The sequence below is a fragment of the Meles meles genome, chromosome 6 (genome assembly GCF_922984935.1).
Source record: "Meles meles chromosome 6, mMelMel3.1 paternal haplotype, whole genome shotgun sequence".
NCBI classification, from domain to species: Eukaryota; Metazoa; Chordata; class Mammalia; order Carnivora; family Mustelidae; genus Meles; species Meles meles.
The window spans coordinates 103,124,186-103,145,032 of record NC_060071.1 but is presented as its reverse complement, the minus strand read 5'-3'; the positions used below and the strand labels follow the sequence as shown (position 1 = coordinate 103,145,032).

The window sequence follows — 20,847 nt, the reverse complement described above, 5'->3', positions numbered from 1 at the left end:
ATAGAAAATAAATACATTTTGATTTTTAAATAGGAAGTCTGACCCTTAAGTGCTCAAATAAAACCTATCCTTAATGTTTAGATGATGAGTCACTTGCATTTTACAACCATGTACTCTTTCAAGTGGGTTTGTAGGGCAGAATATCTAAAGGTGTAAAGATTTAGAAAGAGGCTAATCCTGAGACTTTTAATGATTATGTTTTGATATTTATCATGAAATCATTTCCTTCTCAGTAAAAGCAGTTCTCGTGCTTGGACTCAAAGGAGTGGTGATAGTGACGTCTGTTAGCTATCTATAGTTGGGGCAGGGCATAGAAATCTCTTTGGACTGGTTCTCAGCTAGCCTTCTCTTCCAATCACACCAAAGCCTGAAGCCTGTGCATGCTTTCAGTTGGAAGAAAACAAACCTAGAACCTTCATATGCCTGTGCGGGAGGTGTTTCTTGCATGGTGTAGAAGGTGCCTCTTGGTTCTAGTTGCAGCCTAAGAACCCATGGTTCCATTTCATTTGAGCTGCAGATTCAAATCAAAATGGAACCAACATCAATAGTCTCTTCCCTGTAATACTGACTTTTACAAAGCACAATTCTCTTTGAGGATAGGCTTGTTCTCCTTGCACTTCCTTTGCGGACAGCAAAATAGATGTTTTTATTTCAGGTCAGTTAAGATTTTGGAACCCAGATGACTTGCATGCCTCACAAAGTGGGTCTTCCGCTCCCCAAGACTGGATAGAAGAGAAACTACAGGAGGTTTGTGAAGACTTGGGGATCACCCGTGATGGTCACCTGAACCGAAAGAAGCTAGTCTCCATCTGTGAGCAGTACGGTCTGCAGAATGTGGATGGAGAGGTAAGCCTTGCGCCGTGCTTTCATTTAGGAATAATAATCATGGTAAAATCTAGACAGGCTACAGGCTAGGAACAGCCGTGTTTTGGCTTCCTGCAGCATGTTACAGAGACTCTAGTCTCTTTTTTCCCCTAGGAAGTAAGCCGTGAAGATTCTTTCTGGAGAAGCTCATGTTATGTTATGGGGAGTGGCGGGGGGAGGACCCACCCTGACAGTAGCTGACACGTCCTGGGCACACACGATGTACCCCTCACTGAGCTAAGCATGTTACCCCATGTCATTATCAGCCATGACCTCAGTGCAGCCACCATGTCAAATGTATTTGTAGAAGTAGCTTTCACTGAGCAAATTGTGGGAAAGACTCTGAGGACGGATGACACAGGGAGTTGAAGAATTGGAGCTGGTTGAGTGTTTATTTCAAAGGCCAGGCTGATGAGTTTAGGTTTTTGGAGAGATCTCATATCAACCATGGGTTCTTCAGTAGAGTGAGGAATATACAGGGCAAACTTGGATACTGAGGTGGGTCTGAGCTTTCCTTGTGGGGCATATTGGTGTCAGGACGGCCTGTGCGAAGGGCCCAGCTGGGAGCCATCACACTCTTCTGGTCAAGAAGAAATGGAAAAGGGTAGGTTGGTAGTTTTGAAGGACACAGAAGAATCTTGAAGGAAACCCAAAGACTCCTACTTGCTAAGATTCTGAGCTTTATCTTTTCTGAAGAATGAAGATGGGAACTGGCAGGACTGGGTGCTTGAACAGCCGTGAAACATGAGAAGAGAAGTAATTCTAAGATGTGTTTTTCCAAGAGTTGTAAACAAGGAGGGACTCAGGTTAGGGCTGCAGTTATAGTTGGGGAAGTCTTGGGTTATAATGATGTTTCAAACCATACTTTCTGCTTGTGCAGGGGCTATGTGGTATTATTTTCCTAAGCCAGAAAGATATTTATCACCAAAAGCCACCAAGTACCCAAATTTGCAGAAAAGCCTTTTCCCTGCTTCTCCCTAGAATGTGTGACTGTTCTGTGCCCTTTGACTACCTTTTTAATGGCTCAGTGGTCATTTACTTTTCAGGGTTGGTTGTTGAATAAAATTAAATTCATCCTCCATGCTGTAAACCAGCGCAGTATGCAGAGCCTTGGGCAGTTTTGCCAAGAAATATTGCACACACTTGGATTATTTCTCTAAGAGCAATTCTTGGAATAATCTGTAGCCATTTGTGGGGAGTTGCATTTTCTTCCGTGGTGGAGTTTCCAAAGCCCAGGAAGAGAAGTAGCACAGCTGGTTATTATCCTCTGATCAAGAATGAGTAAAAGAGGGGCGCCTGGGTGGCTCAGTGGGTTAAGCCGCTGCCTACGGCTCAGGTCGTGGTCTCAGGGTCCTGGGATTGAGTCCCGCGTCGGGCTCTCTGCTCGGCAGGGAGCCTGCTTTCCCCTCTCTCTCTGCCTGCCTCTCTGTCTCCTTGTGATCTCTCTCTGTCAAATAAATAAATAAAATCTTTAAAAAAAAAAAAAAAAGAATGAGTAAAAGATTGCTCATTGAATATAGCTTTTACTTAATGTCTCCCCCACCAAAAAAAAAAAAAAAAAAATCATGAAATACTATAGTACTTCATATGACTGGCTCTAGACCACAGAGGAGCCGAAAGTTCAAGATGATCTCATCACCCTGCAACTTGGGATCATAGGATTTCATGACTGAAAGCAATTATAGATTTAGTTCTCTCCTCATTTTATAGATAAAGAAAGTGATGTCCCTGCTGCTTGTTACCCTGAAGGGGAACTAGATTGCCTATCTCGTGTACCCTGCTTTCCAGAAGCAAGGACAACTCTAGGGCAGGAATGGCAAATTATGGCCCTAGATGCCAAATATGGCCCAAGTTTTGGGGGCTTTTTTCTCTGTAGGCCTGCCAAATGTTTAAAACTGAACTTTTGCTATATATTTTTTTTTTAAATCAGGAGATTTTTCTAAGAACCAGAGTATTTGACCCCATTATGCTAGCAGTGGGAGGCGACTGGCTAGCTCCTTTGGACAGGGCTTGTGCTCATGTGCTCAATTCCCTGCTTTAAATGGTGCCACTCTGTGATGTCTCAAGACCACCCAGCCTCATCCACCTATGTCACCTTCCTGGCCTCTCTGGGTGTTTGGGTTTGTTAACCCTAATCTGGTGCGTCATTTCCCAACTGACACATTGGGAAATCAAACATCTGAGACCCGGCTGGTGTGTCATGAGGAGTAGGAATGTCCTTGGGATTCTAGATTTGGCTCCTGTCCAGGGCCCAGGGGGGTACCCCTGTTGATGCCCATTTGCCTTGCGTTCTGTTCAGCCCAACCCTGCCTTCTCCAGAGTCCACAGGCATCTCTTCGCCACTTGTCCGCTCTGCTGTGTGCAATTCCTAGTGGGACTCACTTGCTCTGCCATTTTGAAGGGATGAGGTGATGGGTTTTTAGGCATTCTGGAAGCTGTGCATCAACTTAGCCAAGGTCACAAGACCAGGCAGTGTGGAGCTAAGGTCAGAGTCAAAATCATGCTTAACTTTGGTCAGCACACCTGGATTTACTGTGACTTCTGGCTTGGTGGGCCTCCAAGAAAGTGGTCTTTTGGTCAGTAAGAATGAGACAGAAATGCTAAGAGATCTTAGTAACCTCAGAATCTCACCCCAAATACTTTTACATTGGTTTTACCATTTAATTCTCTCTTAGGAACTGTTCTTCTTCCAGAGATTGCCACTCTTTAGAATGGTTTCTTAAAAAAAGAAAGAAAAGAATGGTTTCTTGTTTCGGAGACCTCTCCAGAGGAAGTGGTATTAAAAAAAAAGAATAGAGAGATGTTTCCTATTGGATGTGACTTGGAAAGAAGCATTTGAGATAAATGCCTCAGGCACTTCCACAAATAATAAAATCAACAGTTATGAAACAACAAACCCTAGCAATAGTCCAGACTGGTGAAATGAATATTCAAAATTTGAAGATGTGTCACAAAGAGACCTTTGTTAGAATGGACCCGGTTGCAGACTCTACTGCCTCAAGAGTATTTCTGCTGCTTTTTATTGGTTCCCTTGCCACTCAGCAACATGGACATCACCTGAGAGCTTGTCAGAGATGCAGAATCTTGGGCCCCTGCCCCCAGATTTATATCAACCCCCCGATAGCAGAATCTGCATTTTAACAAGATTCTCAGGTGATTTGTACAATGGAGATGTTTCTGCATAGAGAAATCTTAGCCCCCAAAGTAAAGAGGAATCCAGCTGCCAGGAAAAAGGAGGTCATTGCCTTTCCTCCCCATTTCATGGTGTCAGTGACTCATGCTGCTTTATTCATCCCTTTATATTCTTCTGTTGAGCTAGGACACAAACCACCTCCTAGGCAAGCCTCTGGAAGGGACTATAGTCTGGTTTTTCCTTCCCCAGCTACATGATGAGGACCACTTGGTTATTGTTAGAGGGTATACAATAGCCAGGCAAAATTCCCTTCTCTTTACATCTTTTGGATCCTTCTGTTGAACACACACAAACCCGTCTCAGCTGATCTTTATTTCTCTAGCGCTAAAGAATTAAATAAAAACCCAAAACATGCAGTGCTGTTCCAAGTAGTGCTCTAAATCCCAGGTCCTGGGTTTCGGACCCAAACTCTTAGATCATTGCAATTTGTCCCAGACCAAATTCTGCTATGCTAACGTACCAATTTAGAAAATTCAATATAAGCAAAATATCATGTACAGTCACCACAATATAATGGCTTAATGACTGTCCAAAAAAAAAAAAAAAAAAAAATTTTTTTTTTTTTTTTAGAGAGGTTGGGGAGGGGCAGAGGGAGAAAGAGAATCTTAAGCAGATTCCATGCCCAGTATGGGGCCGGCCTTGGGGCTCCTCTCATGACCCTGAAATCATGACCTGAGCTGAAATCAAGAGTCTGATGCTTAACCGACTCTGCCACCCAGCTGCCCCCAATCCAAACTTATTTCTTTTATTACAACACTGGGAAGCTAGACCTTTATATTTTTTAAGTAACTTTTTAATCCATAGACTAATGTATAGCAATATTACAGATGACCCATTTGAAGAGTATGAATAAAAGAAAAAACAGGCAATTGCTAAGTTGCATAAGATTATGAAAATGGACGTTTACTTGGAGAAGGCAGTGGAGGAGGAAGGACATATTACTGAAAAGGAAAAGAAATTCAGTGAAATGAGAATAAAGGGACATGTTCTGTTCCTGGAGCTCTAGGGTTGACAGTGGTGCCAATTCTATGGGCCACAGATGTACTTTGGGTCTTGTGTTATTTTGAGGGAAATATTGAAAGTAAGTGGTTACTGTTTTCTAGATGCTTGAGGAAGTCTTCCATAATCTTGATCCTGATGGTACAATGAGGGTAGAAGATTTTTTCTACGGCCTGTTCAGAAATGGAAAATCCCTCACACCGTCAGCATCTACTCCCTACAGACAGTTGAAAAGGCACCTCTCCATGCAGGTAAGAAAACAATAGGAAGTGGTTTCTCCGTGAGTAGAAGTTAGAACCCGTTTGAGTCATTTCTAATGAATTAACCTGTTGTCCGAAGAAGGAGGAGGAGGAAGAGAAAGAAGCCAAAGAATAAGACAGACTAAACCACTGGGAAGGAAAAGTTGGGTTTGAAAAGTGACCATAAATTACAGAGCAGGAAGCCACTAATTAGGCTCCTTAATGTTAGCTGTGGATCAGAAGAAACTTGGTGTTAAGCAGAGACACATCTATGTCGAGGGACTTGCTACCAGATGGACTGTCCTTGATAAGGTTTGCATTCTTGACTCAACTTGGGAAAGAAAGATCAAAGGGGCTGTATGACTTGTTTTTCTAGTAGTGTTAGAGAGACGTGTCTCCTGCTCATTGTGGTCAGGACTGTCCAGTTTGGGTCAGCATCTGGCTTAAGTCTCTTTCTTCTTCCAGTCCTTCGATGAGAGTGGCCGACGCACCACAACCCCATCGGTGATGACGAGTACCATCGGGTTTCGGGTCTTCTCCTGCCTGGATGATGGGATGGGCTATGCATCGGTGGAGAAGATACTCGACTCCTGGCAGGAAGAGGGCATTGAGAACAGCCAGGAGATCCTTAAGGTATGGCAGCTAACGTGGGACAAATAGGACAAATTGGGGAAGGGTTGAAAAATTCCAGGGCTTTTGAAACTGATTTGATTTGATTTCTCCTTAATGATTCTTCTTTTCATAAGATCTCAGAGATAAGAGGTAACTTTTCTTACCCCGTGTGACCAGGAGTCTGTTGCTAACTACTTTCCATGTTCGTAAATTCTAAACTATTGACAAGTGCAGTGCTCTTTAACGGATCTCTGGTTGATAAAGATTAGAGTCATACTGTTGTATTTATGTACAGGGCCAGATAGTATTTTTTTAAACATGCAAAGAAGTACGTTGTTTTTTCTCAGAGGGAACTTAGATGCAGATGGTCCCTAAGAAGTTACTAAAGAGACGTAATTATCCAGCTTCTTGACTATCCAGTCTACTTCTCTGAGTGTGTATGCCCTCCTCTGCTTGTGCTTCAGAGGACAGAACCTGTAATCGTCTTCAACTTGTGATTTCTAGGCCTTGGATTTTAGCCTTGATGGAAATGTCAACCTGACAGAATTGACACTGGCTCTTGAAAATGAACTTCTGGTCACCAAAAATGGCATCCACCAGGCAGCTCTGGCCAGCTTTAAGGCTGAGATCCGGCATTTGCTGTGAGTTGAGTAGAAGGTTCACCTGCCCCGTCCCCTTTCCCACTCGAGCCACAAGTCCTTTAGATGCCCGGGACGCATTCTGTGCACACATGTGGCTCAAGTCCTCGCACCTCACTACTGTGGAAACCAGGTAGCACTTAGGTTCGCGTTAGGCTTGTGAAGGGAGCCGTGGAAATGTCTTTCTGTTTTGGAAGGGTTTGGGTTGTCTTGGTTTTGGCTTTGTGTCGAAGCAAGCCAGATGAGAGCCTTTCTGGGTCTCCTTGTTGCTTCAAGACAGTTTCTCTGGAACTCAGTCTCTTTCTCCTTCTAGGGAGCGGGTTGACCAAGTGGTCAGAGAAAAGGAGAAGCTACGGTCAGACCTGGACAAGGCCGAGAAGCTCAAGACTCTCATGGCTTCAGAGGTGGACGATCACCATGCAGCCATAGAGCGGCGGAATGAGTACAACCTCAGGTGTGACCAGTAGGGCCACGGCCCTCCCTCCTGCCACCCTGGCCCCTCGAGGTGGGACTCAGCCTGCCCACCTGCATGGCCACACCCGGGCTGGGGTGACGTAGGTGTAGTCAAGCCTAGAGGAAAGCAGGACCCATTAGATCCTTCAAGGAGGTTCCCATCTCTGTGACCCTGTGTTTCCATTTTTGGTGGATCTGCAGAGGCCCTCTGAGGGATTGGATGGCAGCTCGTTGGTCTTCCCTTCTCACAGGAAACTGGATGAAGAGTACAAGGAACGGATAGCGGCCTTAAAGAACGAACTCCGGAAGGAGAGGGAACAGATCCTTCAGCAGGTGGGCAAGCAGCGTTTGGAACTTGAGCAGGAAATCGAAAAGGCAAAAACAGAAGAGAACTACATCCGGGACCGCCTCGCTCTCTCTTTAAAGGTAATCCTCCTAGGAGGTATCTGGCCTGTGTCCCTGCTGGGGATACTGCCGGAAAACTAGGGCTCTGTAAGAGGGCGGGTCTGTACATGACTGAGTCCCAGGATTCCTGGAAGTTTGCCCTGCTGGTCATGACCCAGACATGGCCAAGCCCCTACTGGGATCCAGATTTCAGGAGGAGCCAGGCTTCTGGTTTGCCGACAGTGTTGATTAGTGTGTCTTGTTCTTCCCCCTTCCACCTGGTCAGTGCCCTCTCCCTTCCCTGTCTCCCACCCCAGGTCAGAGCAGATGGCATTGTCTCCTGCCACACATAGCTCAACAGCTTTGTTTCTTTGCTTCCAAATATGGCTTTTGCCTTACACATCCTCCTCTCCTTCCCTGTGTCTCAGGAGAGGAAGCGATCTTTCTCTTTATTGGATTCTGATATGGTACAGTGTGGTCTAAAGGGAGTTGGCTGTGGAGTCAGACTGCCTAGTTCCATTCTGGATACCACTACTTACTGGAAAAGCTTGATCACGTTATCCCAACCTGTTTCCTGATGCCCCAAAATGGCGTCATTGTGATGTCTACCTCAGAGCATATTTAAATATGTGGAGTTTGGAAGGTAATAAATATACATAGAATATGAATTATTGTTCCTGAAACTCCACACATCAAAAACTGAGCGAATTCTCCCACTCTCACCATCAAATTGGTTCCTTTTCAGAATTTCCTCCTTAGTCTCCATCATTACCATGTGTTGTCACAGAAGCTAAGATCCTCAGTCGTCCTCACTCATCGGTCTCTCAGACCTGTTGATGTTCTGAAAGGTCTCTCAGATTTATCCCCTTCCTCTCCGTGTCTGCAGCCTTTGCACAGGTTCAGATTCGTCAGAATTTCTCAGTGCACCTTTTCTTCCATATACCCAACCCTCAAACGGCCATCAGAGTTACCTCACTTAAGAACTGACTGAAGAACATGCTGTTACCCTTAAGGTGCAGCCTGGTAGCACTGAGGGCCCCTGGAAGGGAGCCTGGCCTCCTGCTTTTCTAGCTGCAGGTCCTGCCAGTAGGCCCCCACCTGCCCTCACCTCTCTCGGTTCCTCACTGGGCTTTTAGGCTCCTTTACTGCTTTTTCCAACATGGCTGACCGCATGACTTTCTCATTCCCATGATGCTTGCTTTTTTCTTGCCAGAAGATAAGGCATTGTAGATGATTGTATTTACATCTGTCTCCCTCCCCACGGTCCAGACTGTGTTTTCCTTGTGGTCAGTAACAGAATCTGACTTGTTAGTTTCCAGAGCACCAGCACAGGCCTGATACACAGAGATCACTCCTAACTGTTTTGACATCTAAATTTAGACATACTTTGAAAGATTAGAGTTTTAGAACTGACATTTTGAGAGAAGGTGATTTTTTTTTTAAGGAAAAAAAAAACTCTTCAAGCACATTCTTTTTTTATTCCATATTGCTATGTGAGGGTGTGAACTAGAATGTATTAAAAATATACTGGCTTTATATTCTTTTGGCAAAATATACTCTGAAAATAATGTTCTTCCAATCAGTCTTTAACACTGGAACAGAACATATGTCAAAATGCATGTCTGGGAGGTTTTATTTATTTTTTTTAGCAAATGTGACTAGAAATCTCTTTAACAATCATTATACATAATAATAATTTCAGGTTAAAAAAATCTTTTGTGACATCACTTGATGTATTATTTTATTATAATAATTTAAACATACAAGTAATGAAAAATCTTTATGTGTAGCTTTTATATCTTTAAGCCAAAATAAAATTATAAATATAAATCAAACTATATCACCAGTAAATGAAAGCGATATTCATTATTCTCCTTTTAAACTTTTCTGAGTTCTTTTTTGCTATCAGATGAACAAGGTATCCTGCTACCAATTTTGACAATATATTGAGAATGTTTTTCATGTCAATAAATACTATATTGCAACACTATCCCATAGAAACACAATGCAAGCCAAATATGTAACTTCAAATTTTCAAATGGCCACATAAAATGAAACAGGTGAATTTAATCCTGAATTATTTTTATTTAATCCAGTATCTCCAAAACATTACTTTGACACATAATCAAGATACAGAAAGTATTATTAAGCCATTTTGCATTTTTGCACTAACTCCTCAAAGTCTGGTGAGTATTTTACACATTTAGAGTGTATCTCATATAACCACATTTCAGGTGCTCGCTATCCACACGTGACAGCTAGTCACTACTGTATTAGACAGCATCATTCTGTAGGGTCAAAGAAAGAGGAGGTAGACTTTTGGGTTATAAGATAAATATCAATTTTTTTATACTTACTTTTGTCCTCTCATCTACTGAGACTTTCAAGATGGACAAATTCAATCTAGAGCACAAATTAATGTATGCGTCCTCCCAAAAGATTCAGCACCTTGCTTATTTTTAATTCTGTGCCCATTCAATTTCTCCAAATTTCTTTAGGAGAATAGTCGTCTAGAAAATGAGCTTCTGGAAAATGCAGAGAAGTTGGCAGAGTATGAGAATCTGACAAACAAACTCCAGCGAAATTTGGAAAACGTGCTAGCCGAAAAGGTAAATCTGTTTAAATGTGAACTCCTGACATGCAGCCCAAAGTGTAGTTTACTCAACAGCGCAGAAGCAATGCCCGCAAGGAAGTTTCTATTAGGGAAGTATTTTGATGGCTCAAGGAGGCTGTCGGTTTGGCAGGGATATAATTTCAGAGCTTGGATACGAGGGAAGATACTGCCTAGTGCTGAGAAGTGATCCCTGCCTTAGCTGAACACATCGCTCTAGTATTTTCTTCCCATCATGCAGTTGGTAATGTTCTGCTTAAATGTCACATTCCTTTCATACTCAAGAGACCATCCTCTGGGTGAACACCAGAAACTGGGGCTTTTGGTGGGCTAAAGGTCCAAGAGAGATACTTGGGGAAAATGAAAACTATGCCCTTTCTCTGGTTCTAGTTTGGTGACCTTGATCCCAGCAGTGCTGAATTCTTTCTGCAAGAGGAGAGGCTGACCCAGATGAGAAACGAATATGAGCAGCAGTGCAGGGTGAGTGACTAAGGAGAACCTAACAGGTGCAGGAGGGCTGGGGTTCAAAGCCCACCTCACCATTTACTAGTGACCATAGGCAGGTCACTTAATAATCTGTGGGCGCCTCAATTCCTCCTTGGTAAAATGGGAAACATGAGGGTACCCGCTCAGTACCTTGTTGTGAAGAGTCAATGGGTGAATATTTGTGAAGCACTTAGAACACAGCCTGGACCTAGGAAGCACTTAACCCAAAATATTAAGGAATCATGCAAACGGCATTTAAGTCTGCTTTATCTAGGTCAGAAATTGCTAGAGCAATAAGAGAAATAAATAAATAAGAGAATTGCTAGTGCTTAGAGGAGAATATCGTTTCATTCCAAGTGGAGAAATACATGGTCATGTTGATGGGCTTATTCCAAAATGAGCCTTTCTTAATCAAACACTGCAGACCTAATCTGATGTAATTTGATTTGTTCTGTGGTTTTGGGGTTTTTTTCTGAATACATTCCTTATTTTATTTACAAAATGCAAATGAAGCAAAACCACTCAAGTCTTCAGCCAGTAAATTCTCATACATTCCTACCAGAAAAGACAAAAACATCCTTATGAATAATAGGAATCTTTGATTTTTTTTTTTTTTAAGTAACTCTCCTAAGTTTAGGAATTTGGGATTTTTTTCCCTTAAATCACAAACACCTGTGGCTCTTAACAAGGGTAAATATAACAGTTGTAATAACTACTTTAGATGAGAATTGTACTCATACAAAAACAAGGAAAACAATCATATCCTTATGAGGGCGCTCATGGCCTGCCTTCTCAGGAAATACATGTGCACATTTTGAGAAAAGAAACGAAACATTAGTGCCACTTTTACAATTAAGTTTTGACTCTAGGCTCTAATCAAGTAGAGGTATTTTCCTTATAGATCTTCAAAGTTATGATTTCTTTAGTAAAATCTGTCATCTCTATCTCCCCAAATTCCTTAGATTCAGTGTTTCCTTTTTTTAATAGATTTATATACCATTCACCCATACAATTCATCCATTTAAGGTGTACAGTTCAGTATCTTTTAGTATATTCACAGAATTATACAATCATTACCATAATCAATCAAGGTTAGAATGTTTTCATCACCCCCAAAAGAAGCTCCCACTCCACTTAGCTATAATCTCACCGTAGGCAAATAATAATCTACTTTTTGTCTCTGTAGATTCACCTGTTCTTTACATTTCATGTAAATGGAATCATATAACACGTGGTTGTTAGTGGCTGGCCTCCTTCACTTAACCATAATGTTGTCATGGCCCGTCCTTGTTGTAGCATGCATCAGCCCTTCCTTCCTTTTATTGCTGCGTTCTAGTCCCTTATATGGTTATACACATTTTATTTACCCATTCATTAGTTGATGATCTTCGGGGTAGGTCTGTTATGAATAATGCCGCTGTGAATATCTGTATGTAAGTTTTCGTGTGGCTAGGTTTTCATTTCTCTTGGGTATCTCGCTAGGAGGGGAATTGCTGGGTTAGAAGATCACTGCATGTTTAACCTTTGGAGGAACTGCCAAACTTTTCCCAAGAGGGTTGCACCATTTTACATTCCCACCAATATGAGCGTTCCAGTTTCTGCACATCCTTGCCAACAGTTGTTCTGGCTGTGGCTTTTGGAGCCGAGCCATCCCTTGGAGTTATGAAGTGGTACCTTACTGGGTGTTTTATTTGCATTTCCCTGATGACGAAGCCTTTGAGTATCTCTTCAAGTGCTTATCAGCATCCCTCTTTTGAAAAAAGATCCGACATCTTTTGTCGAATTTTTAAATGGATTGTCTTTTTATTATTGAGTTGTAGTAACTATATATTGTAGTCTCATATATTGTAGTTACAAGTCCCTTATCAGACCACATAATTTGCAAAAACGATTCTGCCACTCTGTGGGTGGTCTTCTTAAGGTCATGATATCCTTCGAAACAAAGGTTTTTTGTTTGGTGATGTCCAGTTTATTTTGTCTTTTGCTGCTTGTGCTTTTGCTGTCACAGATAAGACTAATGTTGGTTTTTAAACTCAAGGTATTACAAGACCAAGTGGATGAACTCCAGTCTGAGCTGGAAGAATTTCGTACACAAGGCAAAGTGTTGAGACTTCCCTTGAAGAACTCACTGTTGGAAGAACTTGATGCTAATGGGGCTTGCATTGAGCCTGACCAGGGTAAGCCATTCGACATCATCTTTTCAGAGGCTGGGCTTCAGTTTTTGCTTTTAGGGCCATGTTTGAATGTAAAATTGCACAACTTTGGCAACCAACAAAAACAAAACTAAAAAACCTGGCAGTACTATTTTCTTGAGCTATTTCACTTGTGGTCTACTTTTTCATTTGTCTTTAAAGTCTTTATGAAAATATATCTATCCGATTTTTACGTGTATCAACAAAAGAATGGAAAAATCAAACCACAAGGATATTTGTTTTATTTAAAAACAAAACAAAACAAAACAAAACAAAAACAACTGACCACAAGTCTGAGAGTCTAAGGCCTTGGGAGCGTTAGAATTCAGACACTGAGCTGGTGCGGAGTCCTCCCTTTCTTGAGTGCCTCACCAGTATGGTTAGTGTTTTGGAGAATAGGCCAAGCAGAAACCAGAATTTGGGTTTCTTACGCTGGCTGTGCTAAATACCAGCATTGCCTCTGTAAAACAGCAAGTAAGTCAATGTTGGTTGACTGTGCCTGTGAGAAGGATTTTGAGTGGTGAGGTGGAAAGGCAGAGTTAGCCCTGCTACATTCATTATTAGCTCTTTTCCTCCTTCCTGTGCTGACTTTGCATTTCAGAAAGGGCTCATAATAAATTCTTCTGTTATAGTTTTCCCTACTGCTACAGAAGTACATGTTCTTAGAGGGTTTGTTTATTCCTCTTCTTATCTATTCATTCTAGAATAAATAAGGGATTGGGGAGGGGACTGGGAGAGAGCAGAAGACCTTTCCTGTGGTTCTGAGTATGTGATCAGTGGCTTTACTGTAGTGTGAGGATGGAACCCAGCTGATCATATGATGCATCTCAGAAGCTTTTCTGGGACTTTCTTCATACTGTTGGGGGTTCTCCTCATAAGCGTGTGAAGTTGTGCCATCTTGGGAAGGCTTATACTCCAAGTATCACTTCTCACACTGGGGCTATGCCACCTGAAAAGAAACAATATATGAAAAGAAACCCCAAGGCAAGACTGTCAATCCCAGGTGCCAGACAGGCTCTTTCTCCTATATGCCTATGGGCCCCCACACGAAAAGCCTTTTTGAATCCCCTCCCTTCAGAGACTTCCACATAGTATTAGACATCATCATTTTGTCTGTATACTGCCTCAGCCTCCTATTTTCACTTCACATTTCAGTGTTGTTCTCAGTCATCATCATGGGCAGTTGTGGAAGTGAACCCATATGTATGAGTTGCGAATTTTTCTCCCAAACTGCTATATCTAGGTTCCTAACTCATGCCCTGTATTTATAAAATTTGAGCTGATAATTGAAATTAGGGTTCCACTTGCACCATAGGGAACCAATATTGTAATACTCGATCTTCTATAACTGAGTGGTGGATTGGAGATCTTGACCCATGAAGGTAATGCCTCCAGGCGCCTTCTATCATATTGCCCCTCTGCTAGTTTGTCCCGTAGTATTTGTTGGTTGGGATAGAAGGTGGGTTGGTGTCACCGAATTACCTCACTCCATGGCATTTTCATTTAGAATGTCATCTTTAAACAACAATTTCCACCCCTACCCACCTACTTTTCAAAAAGATGGATTCTGTTAAGGTCTGGCACAGAGTCTATCCATGAAAGAATCTTATGGTACTGCCCATTCATCTTCATTTTTAATGCTTGAAAACAAGAAGCCTCTTGGGTTCCTATGGTTTCCTAGTAGATCTCATTAGTGGTAATTTAGGCTAAAAATTATCCCTTAAGCTGGACCTCCCTTCCTCAGATGCCAGTTGTGTTACTGAAAGAACCTGCCACAGGGTCAACAGATCCCATGTGTTTTCAGGGCTCAGTTCTGAAGAATGCAATCCACTGAACATGAGCATCGAGGCGGAGCTGGTCATTGAACAGATGAAAGAACAACATCACAGGGACTTGTGTCGCTTGAGACTGGAGCTTGAAGATAAAGTAAGTCCTTCTTATCCTGTACATTTCTTTGAGCTCTGACAAGCATTTGCATGAAGGACATTCTTAATTCTTTTTACTCATAGAGCATCACTTTCTATACATTTCCTCTTGCATCTGGTAGCTCAGGATGGTTCCATAAGCAGAGCCTGAGGACTTTTCTTCCTAGGAGAGAGTTTCTCCAAAATGTATTATCTTCAGATATAGCAAGCATGGAACTTGAAGGCCAATACCTTATTTCCAGCTGGTTCCAAAACATCTTAATAAAACCAAAAAAGCCCTTTGATATAGCTAGCATTAGGTACAAGTTCTGAATCTTGGCCTCTAAAACCCTCCACCGTGTTGCTTCAACTTATATTTTTGGTCTTCTCTTTTACCTTCTTCTCTAGTCAAACTAGGAGTTCACTGTTCTCCATCAAACTGTCCTCTCTTGTTCATGCTATTACATGCTATGTTATTTCTTTCCTACTCTTAAGAGTCTCCTTACCCTTCAGAGTTTATATCAGATGCTACCTCTTGCATGAACCCATTCCCAAATACCCTTGACCATATGTGATTTCTTTTCCATCTTTGGATCTCCAGGTTACAATGTAGCTCTGTTTCCTAGACCTTTTATATTTTTCATTCTGCCTTGTGGTATGCTTGTATGTACTTGTCAAAACCATGTCTAGGGTGGTTTCCCCTGGGTGGCAGGACTACCTCTTATCTCACATTGGGTCCCCATAACAGAGTGCCTGTGATAAGTGTTCAAGAAATGCTTGAATTAATTAAGTATTTTAACACCCTACATTTACAGCTGGACAGGATGCCTGGGAAGACAGATGGTATCTATGGGAAAATCTAGTCATTTTTTTTTTTAGAGTTGTTCTGGAAACTAATAAAATTCAGGGCACCTGGGTGGCTCAGTTGGTAGGACATCAGACTCTTGATTTCGGCTCAGGTAATGACCCAGGGTCATAGGATGGAGCCCCGCATCAGCCTCCCCACTCAGTGCAGAGTCCGCTTGAGATTCTCTCCCTCTGCCCTGCTCCCCCCTTGCCCTGCTCATGTGCATGTGTGCACGCTTTCTCTCAAAGAAATAACATCTCTAATAAATAATAATAATAAGATTCAGTGAAGTTAAAAAGGAAAGCAAACTATGCCTGACTCAAATATATCTTATTTGACATGGTTTCAAGTCATTAAAATGGGAAAACTGAAGAATGTCTCATAGGCAAAAAGTGGCCACGGCCCCTGTCACCTTTCTACAGCCTTGAGTTGAATAACACTGTGGTGGTTTCGCTTTCTGACCTCAGGTGCACCATTATGAAAAGCAGCTAGATGAAACCAAGGTCGCCTATGAAAAGGAGCAAGAGAACATGAAGCAAAAGTATGAGAATGAAGTGCATGTCTTGGAAAAACAATTAAGTGACCTTAAAAGTGAACTAGCAGAACTTCAGGGTCAGGCAGTGGTGCTCAAGGAGGCACAAGATACAACTATCTGTAGACACGAGGACGAGAAAAAACAACTGCAAAGGAAATGGGAGGAGGAAAAGACTCACCTGCAGGAGAAGCTGAGGTTGGAACATGAGTTGGAACTCAAGGCTCACCTGGAGCAGGCAGAGGAAAGCTTTAATCGAGAGAGAGAAGGACTCATTCAAAATGGTGCCTGGACAGAAGAGAAGGTGAGAGGCTTGACTCAGGAACTAGAGCAGTTTCACCAGGAGCAGCTTAAAAGCCTGATGGAGAAGCACACTCTTGAGAAAGAGGAGTTGCGAAAAGAGCTCTTGGAGAAACACCAAAGGGAACTTCAAGAGGGAAGGTAAGAAAATAGGGGAAAATGGAGAAACCTGGGGCACTGTCCCTTGGGGGCACCAGACGTTCCAGTCACATAGGGTGACTTTGGCTAGGCTCTTTAGTTTCTCAGCCCATTTTGCCATTGTTTAGACATAAACCTTTCCTGGGATTATTGGAACTGTTTCGTTTTTTTCAAAGACCGTATTTCTTATATCAACAAGTATCCTTTCAGGTTCCAGATGAGAATAATTATTGTGTTTGAGAAATGCTATTTGTGAGCTAAATTCTGGGTAAAGTTCTGTTGCTGCCAAAAGTATGAAATGCTGCTTTGTGCTTCCCTTCCTCACGTGAAATCTCAGGCACATGTGAAGAATATGATGCTTCATACTCTGATTCACTGGGTGCTGCTTTATTAAACAAGAAGGAAAAACGATGATTATGTTAATAGGTATGGTTTACAGGACTACTGTCCTCCAGTGTATACTTAGTTAACATGAAGGAATTTTATGTATTTCCCAAGTTACAGATTAATATGCATTTAATCATTGATGTGAAATATCAGTTTACGTTTTCCAACACAAATATATCCAGGAGTGTGCCAACGAAGTCTGTGTCTCAATTTTCCCTCTAAATGCAGACAGAGAGGTAGGTCATATAAATTGATTATGGCTGCTTGTCTTAGCCCTCAGAAATGAGATCCTGTCTCTGTAGAAATCAGTTACATAGGAATAAGTGAAGACCGTTTTTAGAAAGCATTTAAATTTATTTTTCTGGCGCTTCCTCTGTGCATGGGAAAATGTGTTTTGTTTGCTTCCGGAGTTGGTGGCAGTTTCAGTAATGCTGTATGTTGACTACATTTAGGGAAAAAATGGAGACTGAGTGTAATAGAAGAACCTGTCAGATAGAAGCCCAGTTTCAGGCTGATTGTCAGAAAGTCACTGAGAGATGTGAGAACGCTCTGCGGAGCCTGGAAGGGTGCTACCGCCAGCAGCTGAAGGAGCTCCTGGAGCAACAGTGTGAGGAGAGATCCCAGTGGGAGTTCGAGAAGGACGAGCTCACCCAGGAGTGCGCAGAAGCCCAGGAGCAGCTGAAGGAGACTCTCCAAAGAGAGAAAGCAACCTCTCTGGTCCTCACCCAGGAGAGAGAGATGCTGGAGAAAACCTACAAAGAACATTTGAATAGTATGGTTGTTGAGAGGGAGCAGCTTCTCAAAGACCTGGAAGATCTAAGAAACGTGTCGGCGAGTCAGCAGAGCCTCCTGTCCGACCAGATCCTCGAGCTGAAGAGCAGTCGGGAGAGGGAGCTGAGGGACGGCGAGCCAGTCCCGGGCCGGGCGGGGACCTCAGAGCCACTGGCCAGCCAGCAGCTGGAGAAGCTCACCACCGAACGGGACTGGGAGCGGCAGGAGATGGCATCCAAACTTCAGGCCATGGAGAATGTCCACAGAGTGACCTGTGAGAAAGCAGACCGAGAGAGGGCAGAGATGAGCACCGAAATCTCCAGGCTTCAGAACAAAATTAAGGAAATGCAGCAGGTGGCCTGTCCTTCGTCCAGGAGAGAGACTGGCTGCCAGGCAGCAGGAGAGGAGGAGGCGGACGGAAGTGGAGCCATGTCCCTGCTCCAGCAAGGAAAGCAGCTGTTGGAAGAGAACGGAGATGTCCTCTTAAGCCTGCAGAGAGCTCACGAGCGAGCGGTGAAGGAAAATGTGAAAATGGCTGCAGAAATTTCAAGGTTGCGACAGAAGCTGCAAACATTAGAGCCAGGGTCGGTAACGTCCTCTTGTTCAGAGGAGCCAGCGACTGGCTTATTTGGAAACTCTGTGGAACGAACAGAGCCCTTCCTGCTGCAAAACCAGATGAAACAGGTGGAAGGTGTGAGCCCACAGTGCGTCCTCAGTGACCTCCCGGACGATGAGACCCAGGATCTGGGCAGTCCAGGGACGAGCTCTGCTCAGAGACAGGAGGTCAAGATGCAGGAGTCTGAAGCATCGATGGAGAGCTTTTCCGAGCTGGAAAATAGTGAAGGGACCAGGACTGAGACGTGGGACCTGCAGAATCAGATTTGTCAGCTTAAGGAGCAACTGACGATCCTGCGTGCAGACTGCAGTCGAGCCTCCGAAAAGAAACAGGACCTGCTCTTCGATGTTTGTGTGCTGAAGAAGAAACTGAAGATGCTTGAGCGAATCCCCGAGGCTTCCCCCAAGTATAAACTGTTGTATGAAGATGCCAGCAGGGAAAATGACTGCCTCCAGGAGGAGCTGCGAGTGATCGAGCTGCGCTACGACGAAGCCCTAGAGAGCAACAAAGAACTCGCTTCGGAAGTGTTCAAACTGCAGGATGAGCTCCAGAAGGCGGCCGAGGTGACGGACGCGTTCCTTAGCCTGGAGAAGAGCTACGAGGAGGTAAAAAGAGAAAACGAGGAGCTGCATGTTCTGGTGTTGAGACTTCGGGGCAAGCTAGAGAAGCTGCAGGCCAGCGTGGGGCTGCGGCGGGACGGCTTCTCCTCCCGGGAGGCCCCCTTTGCCGCCCTGGGAGTCCTGCCTGATGGGAAGGTACTCGAACTCCATCAGACCCCGGAAGAGCGTGCGGCAAAGGTGACGGACGTGCACCATGTTATAGAGGAACGTTATCAAGAAAACCAGTACCTCGAGCAGGAGAACACACAGCTCCTGGAAAGAGTACAGGCCCGTGAGATCTCCTGGCTGCGCAGAACGATCCGGACACGTCGAGAAAGGCCCGGTGTCCAGAGCCCGGTTATACCGGAGGAGGAGGACGCCGCTCTCCTAGGCCTTCAAGACAGACACCTGCAGCGTCAGGCCACGCTAGCAGAGTTAGAACTGGAGAAGGAAAAGCTGCAGGAGCTGACCAGAAAGTTGAGGGAGCGAGTCACTGCTGTAGTTAGGCAGAAGGACGCACCTTGTCAAGGAGAAAACGAGGAAGAGCTGAAGGCCATGATGCACGACTTGCAAAGCACGTGCAGTGAGATGCAACAGAAAGTGGAACTTCTGAGGTAACGTATGTACCTTCTAAGCTCCCCGGACTCCCGAGAGCACCTCACCACATCTAACTCCCACTGCTTGCTCTGCCTAGAGAAACTAACCCGCTAGTCTTCAAGGAGAGAGCACTACTGTAGACTTCCTTCTGCTTCTGTGTCGTATTAACAAGTAGAATAACCCGGCCTAGGAGGCACTCCCGTCCCCCGTAGGAGATGCGTGTCATTCGTTTGCCGTGTCGGAGTGGAGAGTGTTTGCCGTTTAACCATGTGCCTCATCAGTGTACGTCAAGTCTTTAATAACTCCTCTCTAGCGTCTCATTTGGATTGATAGTGGTTCGGTTTGGGTTTTGGCTCAGTGTTATTTTCGTCATATGGCGGAATGTGTTCCAGGAGAATGCCTTTTGTGTATTGTTAACTCACTTGGCAAGGTCAGAACTCCGATCCTGTACTCATAGAGGGAAAAGGTCATGCCTTGTGGCATATAGTTTTTCACTGACAGCAGTTGAAATACATGCTGGTATTCTGTAAACGATGGAAATTTATCATAGAATGTACAATTTTATTGAAGAGCTATCAGATTCTAATGTGCTCGAAATAAGACTAATTTGAACCATTGCTCGCTTGACTTTATATACTATGAGTGCAGTTGTCTTCTAACAAATTTGGTTTTTAAAAAAACTTGTAAAATATTACATGTTTCTGCAATATCTTGATATGAAACAAAGTAATTCTGGATGTAGTTTTTCTTCTTCAGACCATTTTGAAGTTCTAAAAGTCAGAATATAATGAGCTGAAAAGAAATTAACAAAGTAAAATGAGTGTACATATTTCAGTGTGGTCTTTTGATTTATGTAGTGAATTTTCTTTCTCTAGGAAACCTGAGGCCTGTAACTAAAGCTAATAAGCTTAAGTAATAAGCTTATTCCCATCCAGAGCAAGTAGGACTTGAGACTGAGATAAATGAAGTTATTTGCTCAAAGCAGTATGCTTGCCACTGAGAAAATTAGCAACTCTAGTGGGCAGAGTCTCAATTCCTATCTCTATGCTCAAGTGTTTTAGAGGCACTTCCCTAACGTCTTTTCGTGAAATTCTTAACTTCCCAAAAGAAATGAGTCAATATGTCATAGCTTGACTTCCATTACTAAGAGTCTACTAATTTAGACTTTTCTTTCTAACTGGCATGGAAAACTTGTTTTATTGGAAGTTACTAGAAAGCATTTTCCAAAAATGCCAGATGACTGCCTTGTTACAACTGTTGTTTTTTTTTTTAATCTCTGTAATTCAGATATGAATCTGAGAAGCTTCAAGAAGAAAATTCTATTTTGAGAAATGAAATTACTACTTTGAATGAAGAAGATAGCAATTCTAACCTGAAATTAGGGAAATTAAATGAATCTCAGGAAGAAATGTGGTAAGACATATACTTAAATTTTCTTAAGGCATTTTTGCAAGGACTAAAACTGTTTTGCTTCCTTCAACTTGT

The 20,847-nt window shown here is 43.1% G+C and overlaps 1 protein-coding gene across 7 annotated transcripts in view; it reads left to right on the top strand.

The window, feature by feature from the left end:
* The window catches only part of NIN (ninein), a 99,382-nt gene that overhangs the window by 47,250 nt on the left and 31,285 nt on the right, over positions 1-20,847 (top strand). For 6 of the 7 annotated variants that reach the window (XM_046008168.1, XM_046008167.1, XM_046008170.1 and 3 more), the window contains exons 7-19: positions 656-846; positions 5,161-5,307; positions 5,761-5,928; positions 6,412-6,548; positions 6,859-6,999; positions 7,250-7,424; positions 9,881-9,991; positions 10,384-10,473; positions 12,518-12,656; positions 14,476-14,597; positions 15,890-16,395; positions 17,232-19,379; positions 20,650-20,775. In XM_046008168.1, the coding sequence (XP_045864124.1) occupies positions 656-846; positions 5,161-5,307; positions 5,761-5,928; positions 6,412-6,548; positions 6,859-6,999; positions 7,250-7,424; positions 9,881-9,991; positions 10,384-10,473; positions 12,518-12,656; positions 14,476-14,597; positions 15,890-16,395; positions 17,232-19,379; positions 20,650-20,775 (4,201 nt within the window). The remainder of the gene's footprint in view (positions 1-655; positions 847-5,160; positions 5,308-5,760; positions 5,929-6,411; positions 6,549-6,858; positions 7,000-7,249; positions 7,425-9,880; positions 9,992-10,383; positions 10,474-12,517; positions 12,657-14,475; positions 14,598-15,889; positions 16,396-17,231; positions 19,380-20,649; positions 20,776-20,847) is intronic. The other variant, XM_046008173.1, reaches the window with a different exon arrangement.